At 41.8% G+C, this 17,974-nt stretch overlaps 1 protein-coding gene across 1 annotated transcript in view; it reads left to right on the top strand.

Annotated features, from left to right (window-relative positions):
- Positions 1–9,829: 9,829 nt before the first annotated feature.
- The window catches only part of ITGA4 (integrin subunit alpha 4), a 54,323-nt gene continuing 46,178 nt past the window's right edge, over positions 9,830–17,974 (top strand). The window contains exons 1-2 of the mRNA XM_058189404.1: positions 9,830–10,476; positions 11,589–11,710. Coding sequence (XP_058045387.1) covers positions 10,289–10,476; positions 11,589–11,710 — 310 coding nt within the window. The 5' untranslated portion in view covers positions 9,830–10,288. The remainder of the gene's footprint in view (positions 10,477–11,588; positions 11,711–17,974) is intronic.

Below are 17,974 nucleotides of genomic sequence, written 5' to 3'. Positions count from 1 at the left end.
TATCTGAAATGGTACAGGGGTCTCCTGCTTGAGCACAGGGTTGCATTAGAAGACTTCCAAGGTCCCTTCCAGCTCTATTCTGATTGATTGAAAGATCCTATATTATATATTTAGTGATATTGTGTCCTGGAATCCACAAAGATGTATAATCAGCTCACAAAACAACAACGCTGGACGCAAAATAAGGAAAATAACTTCTTGGCACAACATAGCTCAGCAAACAGCAGGTGGGAGAATGTCCTAATAAATTCAGCTCAAATCTAAGGAACTGTTGTAGCCTTGATCAATGTAATGCCCTCTTTTTAATTAATACCATCTGTGGAGCACAGCTAACTAATTAGGCTCTGGGGCATTTGACTGAGATCTAGTATGCCCCCATTTTTGATGAGTGTTGAACTGGCATATCTTTGTCTTACTGAACTGGTTATATCAGAAGGTGACGTGAGGGACAATGAGATGTTCCCGAATACAATATGAGAAAGAAAACAAATGTTTGGAACGTATTTCTAATCTGCACTGACTAACCCACTCCCATCAGTATATGAATAGAGTTCCTAAAGATAGCTCAAGCAAATGCTTTATTCAATTACATATTTTCCTACGTTTCCACACTGAACTCTTGTTTTCTGTCTTCTCTTCTTCCATCAAATTATAACCTCTCTAAGATTGGGAATTTGCTCTCACTGCTTGTAATTTGTTTGGTGTCAGGTTGCAGCTTTACAACCGATCTTTCAAACAGTGTATGTGTGCTTTTTTAGGTCTGAAAAAGATGACCAATAATTGGATCATAATCCAAGTATCCTTCCCTTCCCAAAAAGCTAGAGGATTAAAATGTACAATTCATTGTTTCCTATTCCTACTGTTACTAATACTACCCTTTTGGGGGCGCGTGCTTGATGTTTGAAGGCGATCACGCACCCCGATCCCTCAGACTTCTCCTGTTCTCCGGATGGTCAAGACCCTCAGAGCCTAGGCCTCCAGTTGATGTTGTGCAACGCACGGTCCATGGTTAATAATGCCCCCCTAGTTCGTGATCTTATTCAGGGGGGTTCCGCGGACTTTATGGGTGTTACAGAAACCTGGTTGGGCACAGAAGGGGGCGTGCCCCTTGTTGAAATGTGCCCACTGGGTTTCCGAGCATTCCATCAACCGAGGGCCCAAGGTAGGGGTGGGGGGGTGGCGGTTGTTATTAAAGAGAGTCTAGATCCGAGGGAGACCACTGTTCCTCAGATTGCCGGCTGTGAATCCCTCTTTGTGAGATGGCGTCATAGGTGTCAGATGGGCTTGCTGGTCACGTACCTGGCTCCTTGCTGCGTGACAGCAGTCCTGCCCGAGCTCCTGGAGGTGCTTGCTAGAGTGGCGGTTGAGACCCCCAGACTCATGGTTATGGGGGACTTTAACCTGCCATCGACTGGCATGTCATCGACAGCAGCTCGGGAGTTCATGGCTTCCATGACGGCCTTGGACCTGACTCAAGTAGTTGATGGCCCCACTCACGTTGGGGGTGGCACGCTGGATCTGATTTTTATCTCTGGACAGTGGTTGAAGGATCTGGACTTGAGAGACTTAGTCATTGAACCTTTGTCATGTCAGATCACTCTCTCCTTCGTCTAGACTTTCTGACCGCCACTCAACACCGCAGGGAGACGGGACCAATACGTTGGTTCCGTCCCAGGTGCCTGATGGACCCGGAGAGGTTCCGGACGGAGTTTGGGCCGTTCCCTGAGGGTCTGGCCCACGGCACGGCTGAAGAACTAGTCGCGGCTTGGGAACTGGCTGCGGCTGGGGCTCTAGACCGTGTCGTGCCTTTGCGGCCTCTGACCCGGCGGAGGTCTCAATCAGCTCCTTGGTTTTCCGAGGGGCTGAGGGAGATGAAACGCCAGAGAAGACGCCTAGAGAGTTCTTGGAGATCCAGTCTTTCTGAGGCTGATCAGACACTAGTTAGGTCATATACCAGGACCTACCTAGTGGCATTGAGGGAAGCGAGACGTGGTTATGTCTCCTCCCTCATTGCGTTGGCAGATAACCGCCCGGCCGCCCTGTTTCGGGTGACTCGCTCTCTCCTTCAACAGGGGGAGCGGGATGACCCGTTGCAGGGACGTGCCGAGGAGTTTAGTGGTTATCTATACGATAAAATCATTCAGCTTCGGGATAGTCTGGATCAAAATTGGGTAGATCCAGGTGGGAAGTCGGAGAGCTGTCTTGTTGAGACTGTTTGGGATGAGTTTGACCCTGTGGCTCCCGAGGACATGGACAGGTTATTGGGGAGGTTGAATGCCACCACATGTTTACTGGACCCGTGCCCCTCCTGGCTGGTACTGGCCTCGCAGGAGGTGATACGAGGCTGGCTCCAGGGGATTACTAATGCTTCCTTGTTGGAGGGGGTCGTCCCTGCCGCCTAGAAAGATGCAGTGGTGAGACCTCTCCTCAAGAAGCCGTCCCTGGACCCAGCTGTTTTAGGTAACTATAGTCCGGTCTCCAACCTTCGCTTTGTGGCGAAGGTTGTAGAGAGTGTGGTGGCATGTCAATTACCCCGGTACCTTGATGAAACTGTCTATCTAGACCCGTTCCAGTCCGTCTTTCGGCCCGGGTACAGCACAGAGACGGCTTTGGTCGTGTTGGTTGATGATCTCTGGAGGGCCAGGGATAGGGGTTATTCCTCTGCCTTGGTCCTATTAGACCTCTCAGCGGCTTTTGATACCATCGACCATGGTATCCTGCTGCACCGGTTGGAGGGATTGGGAGTGGGAGGCACCATTTATCGGTGGTTCTCCTCCTACCTCTCTGACCGGTCGCAGATGGTGTTGACGGGAGGGCAGAGGTCGACCCCGAGACACCTCACTTGTGGGGTGCCACAGGAGTCGATTCTCTCACCCCTCCTGTTCAACATCTATATGAAGCCGCTGGGTGAGATCATCAGTGGTTTCGGTGTGAGGTATCAACTGTACGCTGATGATACTCAGCTGTACTTTTCCACCCCGGGCCACCCCAACGAAGCTATCGAAGTGCTGTCCCGGTGTCTGGAGGCCGTACGGGTCTGGATGGGGAGAAACAGGCTCAAGCTCAATCCCTCCAAGACAGAGTGGCTGTGGATGCCGGCACCCCGGTACAGTCAGCTGCAGCTGCGGCTGACTGTTGGGGGCGAGTCATTGGCCCCAATGGAAAGGGTGCACAACTTGGGTGTTCTCCTGGATGGACGGCTGTCTTTTGAAGACCATTTGACGGCCGTCTCCAGGAGAGCTTTTTACCTGGTTCGCCTGGTTCGCCAGTTGCGCCCCTTCCTAGACCGGGATGCCCTATGCACAGTCACTCATGCTCTCATGACATCTTGCCTGGATTACTGCAATGCTCTCTACATGGGGCTTCCCTTGAGGAGCACCCGGAGGCTTCAGTTAGTCCAGAATGCGGCTGCGCGGGTGATAGAGGGAGCCCCTCGTGGCTCCCATGTGACACCTCTCCTGCACAGACTGCATTGGCTACCTGTGGCCTTCCGGGTGCGCTTCAAGGTCTTGGTAACCATCTTTAAAGCGCTCCATGGCTTAGGGCCAGGTTACTTATGGGACCGTCTGCTGCCACCGACTGCCTCCCACTGACCCGTGCACTCTCACAGAGAGGGACTCCTTGGGGTGCCGTCTGCCAGGCAGTGCCGACTGGCGACACCCAGGGGAAGGGCCTTCTCTGTGGGGGCTCCCACCCTCTGGAACGAACTTTCCCTGGGACTCCGTCAACTTCCCGACCTTCGAAACTTTCGCCGCGAGCTTAAGACGCATCTATTTATTTGCGCAGGACTGGGCTAGGATGTTAATTTTAATTCAGTTTTTAATGGGGTTTTAGTATTTTAATTATAATTTTAAATTCGGCCTTATTTAATAAGTTTTTTAATTAGTGTTTTATCTTGTATTTATATTTGTGTTTTTGTGTTTTTAATAGGCTGTAAACCGCCCTGAGTCCCTCGGGAGATAGGGCGGTATAAAAATGTGATTAAATAAATAAATAAATAAAAATAAAATAAATACCCTGCTGATTGGCATATATATATATTGGAAGGAAGAAACAGCTGCGATCGCACACTGCTCCCAGAAGCACAAAGCTGAAGCCTGAAGATGACGAATGAGATTTCGTCGAAACGTCGCCAAGACACTTCCAATTTTACACGGGAGAAAACCCGAATAACCAAAGACCTACATACAAACACCCGTGAAAACCTCAGAAAACAAATATTGGCATATATATATATATATATTCTGAGGTTTTCGCGGGTGTTTGTATGTAGGTATGAAGGTAAGAACCAACCCTTGAATTGGACCAGGAAGCAAACTTACATAGATGTTCTTAATGTACAACAAATATGGTAGAGGCAGGGCTTGATATGTATGTTTTATGTACACTGAGAGCATATGCACCAAGACAAATTCCTTGTGTGTCCAATCACACTTGGCCAATAAAAATTATATTCTATATAAAGTAAAAGTGGTGAAATAACACTATATTTCTCTACAAATACTATGGAAACAATAAATGGTAATGATCTAAAAATGTTAATCAGTCTAATCCTAGGTTACAATCATATTCTCTGATGTTCCTTTTTTCACAGTTATTCCATTTTTTAAAAATGTAGGATCAGTAACACTTTCTGTTGAATAAAACTGGTTGGGCCAATATTGGTTGGAGTAAGTGGTCCAGCAGATATCCAGCCACTGAGCCATAAAGAGCTTTTAAAGTCAAAACCAGACCTTAAACTGTATCCCAAAATCAGCTGGCAAACAATGCAGGTTCCATTAAAATGGATTATAAACTCTCAATAGTAAGAGCTGGGAAGTATGCTGAACACTGTGTTTTGGACCAGTTATACTGTAGATTCAGAACAAAACATCTATGGAGATTCTTTGTCATAGTTGTCCCAAATGTGCTTTTTCAAAAGGCAACTGGTCTTTCTTTGTTTTTCCTTGAAGATGTTTCACTTATCATCCAAGAAGCTTCGGAGTCAGAACTGAAGAAGCTTCTTTGTTTGTTTGTTTGTCTGTCAACAAATACAAGAAAAAAGTAACAGAGTAGACACAGACATGGACACATGAAAATTTTTGGCACAAAAAAAAAGGATATAAACTGGCAAAACACATAGAATGATTACATATACATATACATGATTACATAGACTGGACTAGTTTTTAAATTTTATAGGGGTTTTAATTAGTTTTAGTGTTTATACTATTTTTAATAATTTGGCTTTTTGAATAAGTTTCTTAATGGTTTTCTTAATTTGTATATATATGTTTTTTATTTGCCTGTGAACCGCCCTGAGTCCTTCGGGAGATAGGGCGGTATACAAATACGAATAATAAATAAATAAATAAATAAATAAACAAACATATAATTGGAAACACTAGGACAGGCACGGTAGGCACACTGGTGCAGTTACGCATGCCCCCTTAGGGACCTCTTAAGACACATGAAAGGTCCACAGTAGACAGTTTACGATAAAAGGTATGGGGATTAGAGAGATTAACAACAGGATCAGGTAGATTGTTCCAGACGTTTACTACTCTATTGCAAAAGTCGTATTTCCTGCAATTGAGATTGGAGTGAATTACATTGAGTTTAAATCTATTGATGGCCCTTGTATTATTATGGTTGAAATTAAAGTATTCATTTACAGGTAGAACATTTTGGTAAATAATCTTATGAACTAAGCATAGGTCGAAACTTAGACAACGTACTTCGAGGCTTTCTAGACCTAACATTTCAAGCCTGGTGGAATAGGGAATTTTATTTCGAGCAGAAGATTTGAGAATTCTCCTAGTAAAATATCTCTGGACCGTCTCTAATGTAATGATGTCTGAAATACAGTGAGAGTTCCAGGTAGGTGAGCAGTATTCAAGTATTGGTCTAGCAAAGGTTATTTAATTTATTTATTAAAGTTTATTTAATTTTATTTTTATTTATTCTTGGATGAGAAGCAAATGTCTTTGAGGAAAAACAAAGTCCAATTGCCTTTTGGGGGGGGAAAAAACATTTGGGGTATATTCAGAGCAGTTTTTAATAACAGTCCCAAGTACCATATAGCATGTTACCATAGTGATCCACCCTGATAACTGTATGAATTGCTATAGGTGCATCCTCCTGCCCTGCGTAGAGTTACAACTGACATACCAGAATAACAGGATAAACAGACTTTCACCTTCTGCTTTCTCCACTTCAGCATGCCTGGTCACAGATAAGACATCCTTTACAATTAGTGACACCACACTCCTTTCTCTAGCCATGGTATTGATGTTGCTGAAGGATCTGATACCTGACTGGGTAATCCCCATCAATGGCAACATCATCATGCCAGATCTGTTTCCTCATCCAATAACAAATGATGGATGAGAATAATCTATTGCAGACATAACTATCAACTACTTATGGCTCATGGCACCCACAACTGAGCACCTGGTTCACAGGATGGGGTTAGAAGTGGAGAGAAACCGCTTTCCCTGAAGCAGCCAATCTGACACCTCCACCAGTATAGCCCTCAGCCCAAACTACAAGGCTACTTCCTCTCCTATTAGGGGCAGCTAGGACTCATTTTACCAAAACATCTTTCCCAATCAGAAAGGGGGGAAAAAGAGGACACCCCCCACCCCCAACTACTAAACTTCCAAACCAAAAATGTTCTGCAAAATAACTTGCCTCCTGACATCTTCCCACTAGTATCAGGAAAGCCACAGAATTTCATCTCACCTAAGTTTTGCTTCTGTTGTCTTGCTATTTGTCACGTTATCTTGCCTCCACCCAAATCACATTCCTCCAGTTGATGGGAAAGAAGAAATAAGCCCACATTTAGGAAAGTCTTTAGATTAATTACAGATTAATTAAGAATAGAGGCATCCAAAATGTTTTTGATTCAAACTGCTTTGCATGTAAAACTTTGTGAATTTTCCCATTTTACATGTAAAACAACAGTTTCAAACATGAACAGGCTACACCTCTAATTCAAGCACAAAATATTTTAAGTCTGGAACACTTCTGAAATGCTCAGAAAGTGATTTTCTATGCTGGGTACAACTGGTCCCATACCTGAAATGGGAGACTTTGAAGTTTCATGAAGTTTTGCATTCAAAAGGTGCATAGCACTAAGAATTGCAGCATTCAGTAAGGATTATGGAATTTCACATTGCAATAGAAAGATGACAGATTGAGTAGCTACAAACCAACGATGATTTATTGTGCGTAATGTGCATGTTTTATATATCTGCACCCAGAAATAGGTAGATGTAGGAAAACCGTAACATCCTTCTCATTGAATTCTGAGAACCAGTTTGGTATAGTGAGTAAGGCAGCAGGGTAGAAATTGGAGACTGTGAGCATATTTCGGCATAAAATTGAATTTAGGCATAAAAGCTGGTTCTGTGCCAGTCACTCTCTCATAGCCCAATCTTTATAGGGTTGCTGTCCAGAAAGGAGGAGGAGGAAGGAATAATAGGTATGTTCATCCCCTTGAATTCTTTATAAAAAATAATAAAGGCAAGATAAATATGTATTATTTAAATACATATTTAAATTTATATGTAGTCCATCTCCCTCTCCAGATAAATAATATATGAATATATTAATAAATAAAATCTGCTTGCAACATGCTGCTGCACTGCTTAGCTTTCTAAATAATTAGCTGTCCAAAATGGTAAATACCTGTATATCTATGAACTCTGAATTCTGCATCTTGGGAGTTTTTCTATTTCCACATTTGAGGTTGTCCGAAGTGTTCATTTCACTGCATTAATTGGATGATTTATATTATATTCACTAGTGATCGGGGTGAAATCCAGCAGGTTCTGACAGGTTCTGGAGAACCGGTAGGGGAAATTTTGAGTAGTTTGGAGAACTGGCAAATACCATCTCTGGCTGGCCCCAGAGTGGGATGGGAATGGAGATTTTGCAGTATCCTTCCCCTGAAGTGGGGAGAGAATGGGGATTTTGCAATATCCTTCCCTGCCATGCCCACCAAGCCACACCCACAGAACTGGTAGTACAAAAAATTGGATTTCACCACTGCTAGTAGTCGTGATTATGGATATCATCCACTAGAAAATCTATTATCTTTCTTGTCTTTCCCTGATGCAGAAAGTTTGGTTCTGCAATGTACCAGATTCCTGTAACCATTCAGAAATCTGAACACAGTGCTTCTTAATTCCTTCAGCCTAGATAGAATGAATCGGGAATTGGGACGAGCAGACCACTAACAAGGACTTTTTTTTTATTAGACGATTTTTTTATTTTGTTCTGTCCTGGAACCAGCTTGCTTGGCGCATTGTGAAAAAGTTTCATACAACAAAAACATTTATTGGTTCCTTGACTTGAAGGACAGACAGCAAAGCTTGATTTCTAATTGTTTGATTTAGTCTGGGCTGCCTGTGCTGTTTAATGTTGTGGCTTTGTAGAGGATATAGGAATGGGTGACTATAATAAATTTAAACATCATCTGTTTGATAGAATTAGGGTTTATTGGGTAATTAGCACAATTGCCTGGATTTGCACAACCAAACCATAAATGTATTGGTTTATAACACGAAGTTAGCAGAACATAGTAACATTGCAAATTGATGTATTTTTTATGATTTCAGACTCCGATGGCTCAGGGTTGTTAGTAAACACAACACTTTTTCTGTGCTCACTAACCCGTGTTTCACAAACCTGGTAACTTCAGCTCCCAGAATTTTCCACCAAATAAGACCATTGCTGAAAATTGTAGAATAACTTCTACAATTTTCAGCAATGAAGTCCGCACATCTGGAAGTTGCTAGGGTTAAGGAATATTGATATAGACATTCTAATCCTAATCTAATTGCTTTTTATACCACATTAGCAATGCTTGGATAACAGTATGAGCTGGCAGCCTGTTAAATGCTGTACTTCTTCACGTATGCCAAGCCACATTGTTGAATAAAGGTTGGAGTCACACACCAAATTAGTCAGTCTGGCAACCTTTGGGAGTGTTTATGGAGGTATATGTACTGAGAATTTTATGTCACTTCATTTCAAAGCGATTAACAATTCTGCCCTGTCCTGGATGGCTTTCGTTAAGTTAAGGGGACAGTAAAAATCTACCATGGAAAGATTTTTATTCATAAGGATTGTTCTCATTCATCTCAAAAAATACCCGGTTGGTTCCGCCTGAGTTTTATTTTACAAGCACTTAACTCCATTTTATTTTTTACACCATTTCCCCAAATCCTCAATGGGGTAGAAGGGGGGGGGGCGCAACAATCTCGATTAGAAACAGCCAAGAGAACATGTTACCAACAACCAGACTTCTGGGTCCTCCAACCTCTTTAGCTGAGGGTTTAAATTCGGCCGGCCGGCCGGACGCCTTTGGGATAATAAGGGAGAAATAATTTCTTCGCAGACGGTGACTCACGACTTTGGAACTTAACGTCGCCCGAGAGAATTTGGAACCCCCTAGCCGATTTCGTGGCCTCTGCTTGGCACGTGAAAGTTTCGGGAAATCCGTGGGATGAAGGACCTTTCCCCGGGTGGAGTTTCAGTCTACCTGCGGCGTAAATAGTGGGGTGGATACACACAGAGAGAGAGAGAGAGAGAGGAGGATGCCACGTGTAGAATTGCCTCCAGGTACTTCTGGAGAAGATTTTCCCTTCAGTTTAATTTGCCGCCAGTTCCCAAGACCGCAGACTTTTCCCGCCCAGCGCCGCCAGGTCATTCTCCGGGGCAACCCAAGTAAGTTTTCATACACACATAACTCTCGCAAACCCCCCCACTCCCGCCTGGTTGACATCCGCAGAGTCAGGCAAGCATCAGCTCCAAATTGAGAGCAGCTGCGGCGGGCCCCTCACCCCCAACCCCCGAGAGCTCGGACTCCCGCCCTCCGGGAGTTAACTTGGTGCTGTGTTGAAAAAGGGTTTGCGAAGCGCCCCCGGAAACTCGTCGGGAGTCGGCCGCAAAGCCCACCCCGCGGCTCGAAAGCGGCCGCGGGGGGCGGGGAGTGGTGGTGGTAGTGGTGGAGGAGGGCGAGGACGAGGGCGGCCAAAGCGCAGCGTCAGCAATAATAAGTCATGAGAAGCCATCCCGACTTGGCGTTTGAGTAGCGGCGGTAACAGCGGAGGGAGTGTCTCTCGTCCCCCCCCCAACACCCCCAGTCCCTGTCGCCGGGGCTCCGTCTCGTCCAGTCTTAACGAAGCGAAGCAGCGGGAGGCGACCAACTTTTTTTGTTTTGCTTTCTGCTTATATAGTTCGACCCCACCTCACTCCACCCGCCCCTTCCCTCCCTCCCTCCAAGAACCCCAAGTTAGTGATGCGGGCTGCCTGGGACAAGCCGAAGATGGGATTTTCCTCCACCCAGCTGCTGTTCTTGCTAAGCTGTTGCCCGACGGCTTGCCGCCCTTACAATCTAGATACACGGAGCCCCCTGGTCTTCGAAGGGCTCAATGGGACGTGGTTCGGCTATTCGGTGCTGCTGCACAGCTTTGGCACCAGCCGGTGGTGAGTAAAGGAGGAGGGGTGGGTGCGGGGGCTTTTCCCTCGAGGCTGCTCGCTTGTCCCGGGGGGACGGAGGATTTTGGTCCCCCTCCCCTCTGTCCCCCCGCCATTCAGCCCCCCCACCCCACCCCAAGCGCATCTCTTGGGAGTCTGCCTTGCCTTGGAGGGTTACGGTTTTATTCAACGGAGGTTTCAAAGCAGGAGGCGAGACCTCCTGTTCTGAGTCAGGCTAGTCAAAAGTGGGCGCTGTCTTCAGACCCGGGAAAGTTTTGGGGTTTTTTGTTTTGTTTTGTTTCCAGCAAAGTTTGGTGGAGAGCGTTGGCATCGCAGCCTTCCCAAAACCCCCTGGTGTGCCTTTGGATGACTTGGAATTGCAATTCTTAGTGAGCTCTGGAGATATTTGGAACACGGGGACAATACTGTTTTTTTAATTGTTCGAAGACAAACTGTCCTTTGGATGTCTTTGGATGTTTCAAAAACTGGCTTTTGCCCTATCATACAGGAGTTATGTTTTATGTGATATATACAAAATGCACGTTGCTGTGAAAAATCTGAGAGCTGAATTAACTTTTTAAAATAAATTTATTTATTTTTATTTATTTTGTCAATCATATATAAGATAATGTACACTTTTAGATATTTGTGTTCAAACCTTTTTGTAAAGATTTTCTTACTTTTTGTCCTTGGATTTTTGTAAAGGTTTTCTTGCTTTTTGTCCTTGGATTTTTTTTTGCAAAGCAAAGTTATAAACAAAAATGTTTTATCCTTATGAACCTCTTTCAGATTTTCCCCTTTTTTCAGATTTGGCCATTAATTGTTCCAAGAAAATAAGGTCACCATAATCTAGAGGTTACCAGCTGGAAGACAGTTAGTTACTTCCTCACCTCAAATTTGGGTTATGGCTTGTGTTCTTCCACATGTGCTGTCCCTTCCATACTTACCACAAGCTAGCTATTAATGCAGAGCGGGGGAGTCTTCCAGTTTTATAAGTGGAAGCATTCATTTCTGTTTCTTTCTTGGTATCTCTGTGAGTCCTAGTCACTGAATGAATGCTTGGTTACTCAAGTCTGGACTCTGTGTGTGTGAGTTTTAAATCTCTTTCTTTCTTCCTTCAGGCTTATAGCCGGAGCCCCTAAAGCCAGCTGGCCCAGTAATAGCTCTGTTGTGAATCCAGGAGCAATATTCAGATGCCAAATTGGAAATAATCCTAAAAGAGATTGTGAGATTCTCCAAGTGGGTGAGTGGAACTGAAAATTTGATCTCGCCTTGTTGGTTGTCAACCACCTAAGCAACAATCAGGCCTGGAGAAGAAGAGGAAAGAAAGACACGTCTCTAGCTCAGATTTAATAAGCTTTATTAGGAAAAATTGTTGCTAATACAAGTATTCAAGCACGTAACTTTGCTTCCAGAAAACAGAACCTATATATAAGCAATTCGGTGTAAGATTCTGCCTGTCTTCCTCCTGTGTTTTCACTGTAAGGATAAAAACTCTCCTCTGTCCTTGGGGATTTTGATTATTAGCCATATCAATGTAGAATCCTCTCTTGAACTGGTGGTCAGTGCTGCTAACCTGAAAATGGAAGTTCTTTGAAATGCTTTCAACCACAATCAGTTGATCAAATATATTAGGTAAATGCTTTACAAGAACGTTCTGCATCACCTTAGTTCATTATTTATAACATTTATATACCAAATCTACATTGTCTTTTAGTAATTTCCTGATGCCACTCTTGTCATGGCTTTCATAACATGAAATGATAAAAGATTAAAGTCAGGATATAAAAGTTGATTTTTCTGGAAGAAAACAAAGATTTATTAGCCTTATAGGTAGTGCTTTCTGTGGTAAATGTGTAAACATGTGCTCTCTGATGCTTCAACCTTGGAGGTTTTTTTTATTTCATTAACATATATATTAATATTTACTGAAATATAATATATATTTATATAATATAAATAAATAAATATATAATACTTAAATATAGTTTCTTCAACAAGACATCCAAAGCAGCATGTTTTGTTAGTTACAAATTAAATTTGGAAAATTTGCATTCCAAATTGTGTATTTTTTCAAAAGTATAGTTCGGTTTCTTTTACCAAATGCTTATTTTAAAAACGCACTGAAATCAGAAAGCAATAATTTTTTTGGCTCCTAGTGGACTATTTGGGTATATTAATATTCACAAACAAAATAAAAGCTTCATAAATTGATATGGCATTAGAGGCCTATAAACGGCAAATAATTTTTGCATATCTACGTAGCTCTTTAATGGCTTGCACCTCTTTGAAGTGTATTCATACACTTTAAGAATATAGTTAAAGCATACAAGATGTTGACTTCCAACATAATTAAGATTCAAGGCAATTTGCAGATTAAAACCACTTAGCTGTTGACACGTTCTTGAAGCTAAAACTGTTCTCTCGTGTAGTCTCAATTTCTTCTGACAGACAAAGTTTGTGGAATATTTATTCAGAAGCTTACTGCTTATGGTTATGAGAACTATTAAAGATTTACAGAAATAAGAGTGTATTAATTTCAGAGACAAAGTTAAGTTTTAATTTTAGCCAGTAAACAAAAAGAGAATAATCTCTAGAATTTTAAAATTAGGCTAAGTGGACATTGATTTTAATTTCAGTTACTGAAATGTATTTTACTCAATGAGTAGATGCTGTAACTAGAAGACCTCATAATAAATTGGCAAAGGAATGCTCTCAGCACTGAGCATCTGTCTGCCATAATGTATAGCTTTATGTAAAATACAACCATTCAAGGAAAAGGGTCATAGTGAGTGCTATATATTCCCTGTAGGCTTTTTGGGAACACAGTAAAATCTCTGTGTTGATGCATTGAAGACTAGGTGAAAGATCAACTCTTTTCTTTAAATCTTAAGGATTCCTGTGGACTGGATCACAAATCTGTGCTCATTACTTCATAGCTGCAATTTCAAATGGCACTATTTACAGTATGTGTGAAGGAATTGGGCCAAAGAAAGTTGTTGCATTATTTTACTACCTTAGAAAATATCTTAATATCACTCAATAATTGATTCATAAATCATGCAGAACCATGATTTATTTGCTGAATAAATCACTTGGTTTTATTATTTGCAAATTTTTGTACTACAAAAGTTGATTAAGGTGACAAGATGATTCATGTCAGGCTGGACACATGCGCAGAAGGCGCATGTGCGGGGTAAACCAATGGTAAGAATATGTGAAACCCACCCCTGATTGCAATGTAGTATGTATGATTTTGGGAGAATATGTTATAAGTCTTGTGATTGTAAGTGTATGTTACAGTATAATATACACTATATTGTATAATATAGGTAAAGGTTCCCCTCACACATATGTGCTAGTCATTCCCGACTCTAGGGGTCGGTACTCATCTCCGTTTCAAAGCCGAAGAGCCAGTGGTGTCTGAAGACATCTCCGTGGTCATGTGGACGGCATGACTAAACACCAAAGATGCATGGAACACTGTTACCTTCCCACCAAAGGTGGTCCTTATTTTCCTACTTGCATTTTTTACATGCTTTTGAACTGCTAGGTTGGCAGAAGCTGGGACAAGTAATGGGAGCTCACCCCATTACGTGGCAGTAGAGATTCAAACCGCTGAACTGCTGACCTTTCGATTGGCAAGCTCATTGTCTTAGCCACTGAGCCACCATGTCCCTACGTATAATATAATGTAATATAATAAAATAAGTTGTCTGTTGATTATAGGAAAGAAGAGATGTATTATTGTTTGTTTAGTTACAGCTTCCTTTCCCTAACACAGGGGTCTCCAACCTTGGTCCCTTTAAGACTTGTGGACTTCAGAACTCTGGGAGTTGAAGTCCACAAGTCTTAAAGGGACCAAGGTTAGAGACCCCTGCCCTAGCAAACTATGTTCAAACAGTCCGTGGAAGGTATATACAGTATAATAAAGCCAAGAGTTTCATGAAGAATTATCATTTAACTTTGGATAGTAACAATTCCATTAAAACCACCAAAATACTGACAAAATAGACCTTCATTGGTTTTCTTAATTTGAAAACAATTATCTCTCATTGGCAGCCAATAAATTCATTTAAACCTTGAAGTCTTGCATCCAGGGGCAGCATAACTAAACCCTAAACTAAACTTCCAAGTCTATCAGCCTGGAACTAAAAATACAGCTTTGAATAAATTGATTTTCACATCGAAGAAAGATATGCACTTTGCACTTTCAGCAAAGATGCACTTTCAGATTGGTATGTCATCAGACAGGTCACGGCATTTGAAAAGTACTTTCAGAATGAATCACCACAACCGGTAAGGTTTATCATTTATTACTCTCTATTTTATAGATAAATCTTACAGTTTTTAACTGAATTAAATAAATTGACTGCTTTGAATTTGTACTCAAGAGTGGAATTGGGATTGTCTGTTAAGTACAGAAGCAATTACTCAGAAATGGAGGATAGAGTCATTTCTAAACCAGTTGCACAAAAAGTTATTGTGATATTCAGCTCAGCAAAGTGAAGTAAGTCAAAATACGTACAGTATGGATGGTAGCTTACAGAAGCAAGCAAATTAACTGCAAGGGAGATTTGTTGCCTTTGATTTGATAGATTTGTCATAAACTTTCTTAGGACCACTGTTAAAAACTAAGAAACATGAAGAAATGAAATTAGTTTTAAGGCAGATTAGAACTTGTACGATGCTATTTGTGTTTCTTTTAGGGGAGCAATTGGAACTAGTATATAAACTCAGCTTCCCATTGCTTCATTCTTTACAAATAAGAGTCTCTCCTCTACTAAAACTCACCCTTTCTCATGTTCATAATAATTTATGGAAGGTGGCAAAAAATTTTAATGTTCTAATATCTGTTGTCTGATATTTTAATGTTTTAATCCTGTAATTGTTTTATTCTGTTATTTATGGTATGTTAAGCCACCCAGAGTTCCTTGGCTGAGAGATGGGCATCATATAAATTTAATAAATAAAAATAAAATAAGACCTGGAACACCAGAAGGTTTAAATTGAGTCACCGGACCTCTGTGGTTCAGACTGGTAAGACAGTCTGTTATTAACAGCAGCTGCTTGCAATTACTGCAGGTTCAAGCCCCACCAGGCCCAAGGTTGACTCAGCCTTCCATCCTTTATAAGGTAGGTAAAATGAGGACCCAGATTGTTGGTGGCAATAAGTTGACTTTGTATATAATATACAAATGGATGAAGACTATTGCTTGACATAGTGTAAGCCGCCCTGAGTCTTCGGAGAAGGGCGGGATATAAATGCAAATAAAAAAAAAACCTGGTGAAATCTCTCCGCAAGTATCGGACAGAGCAATATTAGCCATACTAGAAAATGCCATGATTAGATTTCGACCTGCTATGACTATAGCATGTGCCTTTCCAATGAATTGCAGTCCCATTTGGTAGATGAGGTAGAACAGTGGCCCCCGACTTTTTGGGCACTGGTTCTGTGGAGAGAGTTTTTCTGCAGACCGGAGGGAGTGTGTTTTCATGTGCATCCCATGGAGGGGCTTTGTTTGTGCGACCCGGTTTCTGCCATGCAGCGTACCAGTGCTGGGGGTTGGGGACCCTTGAGGTAGAATGAGGGAGACGGTTATGATCTGATGTGAAGAGTGATTGTTTTTCTGTGACTGAATATCCTAAGCAGAAGAAGGATAGTTATACTGAAATATGCTCATAGAATGCTTTTCACTGCAGTGTGGTTTTGAGGGGCTGCCATACGTTTCAGTCCTGGGTCTTGTACTTATTAATATTTCTTTCAGAAACTTGAAGAGGTGGAAAAATACCAAATTTGCAATGATGCATAATTGGATGGGATATTTATTACTCCAGAAGGCAGAAATTAGAATTAAAAAGAGAGCCAGATGGTGTTGTGATTAAGGTATTGGCCCAGAAATCTGGAGACTATGAGTTCTAATTCTATGCTAGGATGAAAAATGGGATGAGTAACTTTAGGCCAGTCACTCTTTCTTAGTCCAATTCACCTCACAGAGTGGTGGTTATAAGGGAAATAGGAGGAAAAAGGTGTATTGGTATGTTCAACTTCAGTCAGTTGTAAATGGAAAAAAATAGGTCGGAGTAAAATCTAAAAAAATTCAATGTTGATAGGAATATTCTTTATTAGCCAAGTGTGATTGGACACACAAGGAATTTGTCTCTGGTGCATAAGCTGTCAGCGTACATACAAACAACAAAGTAGTATGTCATAGATTATAAATCATAAGATACAAACAAGTTATAAATCATAAGATACCAATAGGAGAAATTAGTAGGAATTAGGTTTATATCAGGGGTGGGCTTCAAAAATTTCAGCAATGGGTTCTCTGCCGGGTTGCTGGGTGGCGTGGCCTAGATGGCCTCCTGCATCATGGCAGGTGCCCTATTTTCACCTTCTGCAGGCTCCGGAGGCTTTCCTTTAGCTGCCTCCCCTAGGCTCCAGAGGCCCTCTAGAGCTTCCGGGAGGCCCATTTTTCTCCCTCTCCGAGCCTCTGTGCAGGCCCTGCACTTACCTCACATCGAAAATGGGCTGCGTGGAGATTCCTGGGAGGGGGGGTGGGCGGGGCCAGCCAGGGTGGGATTTGGAGGTTCTCCAAACTGGCCATAATGTTAGCTACGGGTTTTCCCGAACCCGTGCGAACCCGTAGCAGCCCACCCTTGTTTATATTGGTTTAGATTAGGTTATAGCAATCAACAGAATTAAATTTTGCATAAAAGCAAAAATATTCTGCTAGAAAACAGAACTAAATATTGGATGATGCCTATCTGGTTTAATAATACTGTTTGTCAGGAAGATCTTAGAATATAGTAATTGGGCACTGAGTATGCATCAGTAATTCTAATGTTAATACCAAAAAATGCAATTTTAGGCCGTATCAGCAAAAGTTTAATTGCCACATCATAGAAGTTTATATGTCTGCCACATTCTGCATTGTTTAGACTCACCTCAACTATTATATCCAGTTCTGAGTACAACACTTTAAGAAGGATTCAAAGAAACTGGAAGTGATTTAGACAAAAGTAATGATAATGAAGGAACTGAATAAATCTTAGGAGAGGCTAAAAGAATTGGGGTAGTTTAGCCATGAGAAGAGAAGACCGAGTAGATATGTGATTGACTTCTCCAGGTTCTTGAAAATGGTCTTGAAGTTCTCAAAAGTTTATCCTCTAAGAGTTAATCCACATGAGGCTGTTTTTGGTTTTCTTAAGCATTTTTGTTCATTTTCATTTACAACATTATATGCTTGGTCATAAACTTGTGTCTGTTTTTTCCGTTTTTCACTCTTCAGTGCAAGTTGTAAAAAGGAAGAACCTTTGACATAGTTACATATAGTTTTGTTTTAAAATAATTAACTCTCAAATGAAAATTTTGCGTATTGGGCAAACTGGAAATACGTTGGAGTAAAAAAAAAAAAATTAATTGCTTTTAAAATGGTTTTGTATTTCAAAATAAACATTTTACCTAATTTAGGAAATGCAATCCCAGGGGTTTACAAAGAATAAC

The sequence above is a fragment of the Ahaetulla prasina genome, chromosome 1 (genome assembly GCF_028640845.1).
Source record: "Ahaetulla prasina isolate Xishuangbanna chromosome 1, ASM2864084v1, whole genome shotgun sequence".
In the NCBI taxonomy this organism is placed as follows: domain Eukaryota; kingdom Metazoa; phylum Chordata; class Lepidosauria; order Squamata; family Colubridae; genus Ahaetulla; species Ahaetulla prasina.
This window is presented reverse-complemented; position numbering and strand designations above follow the sequence as displayed.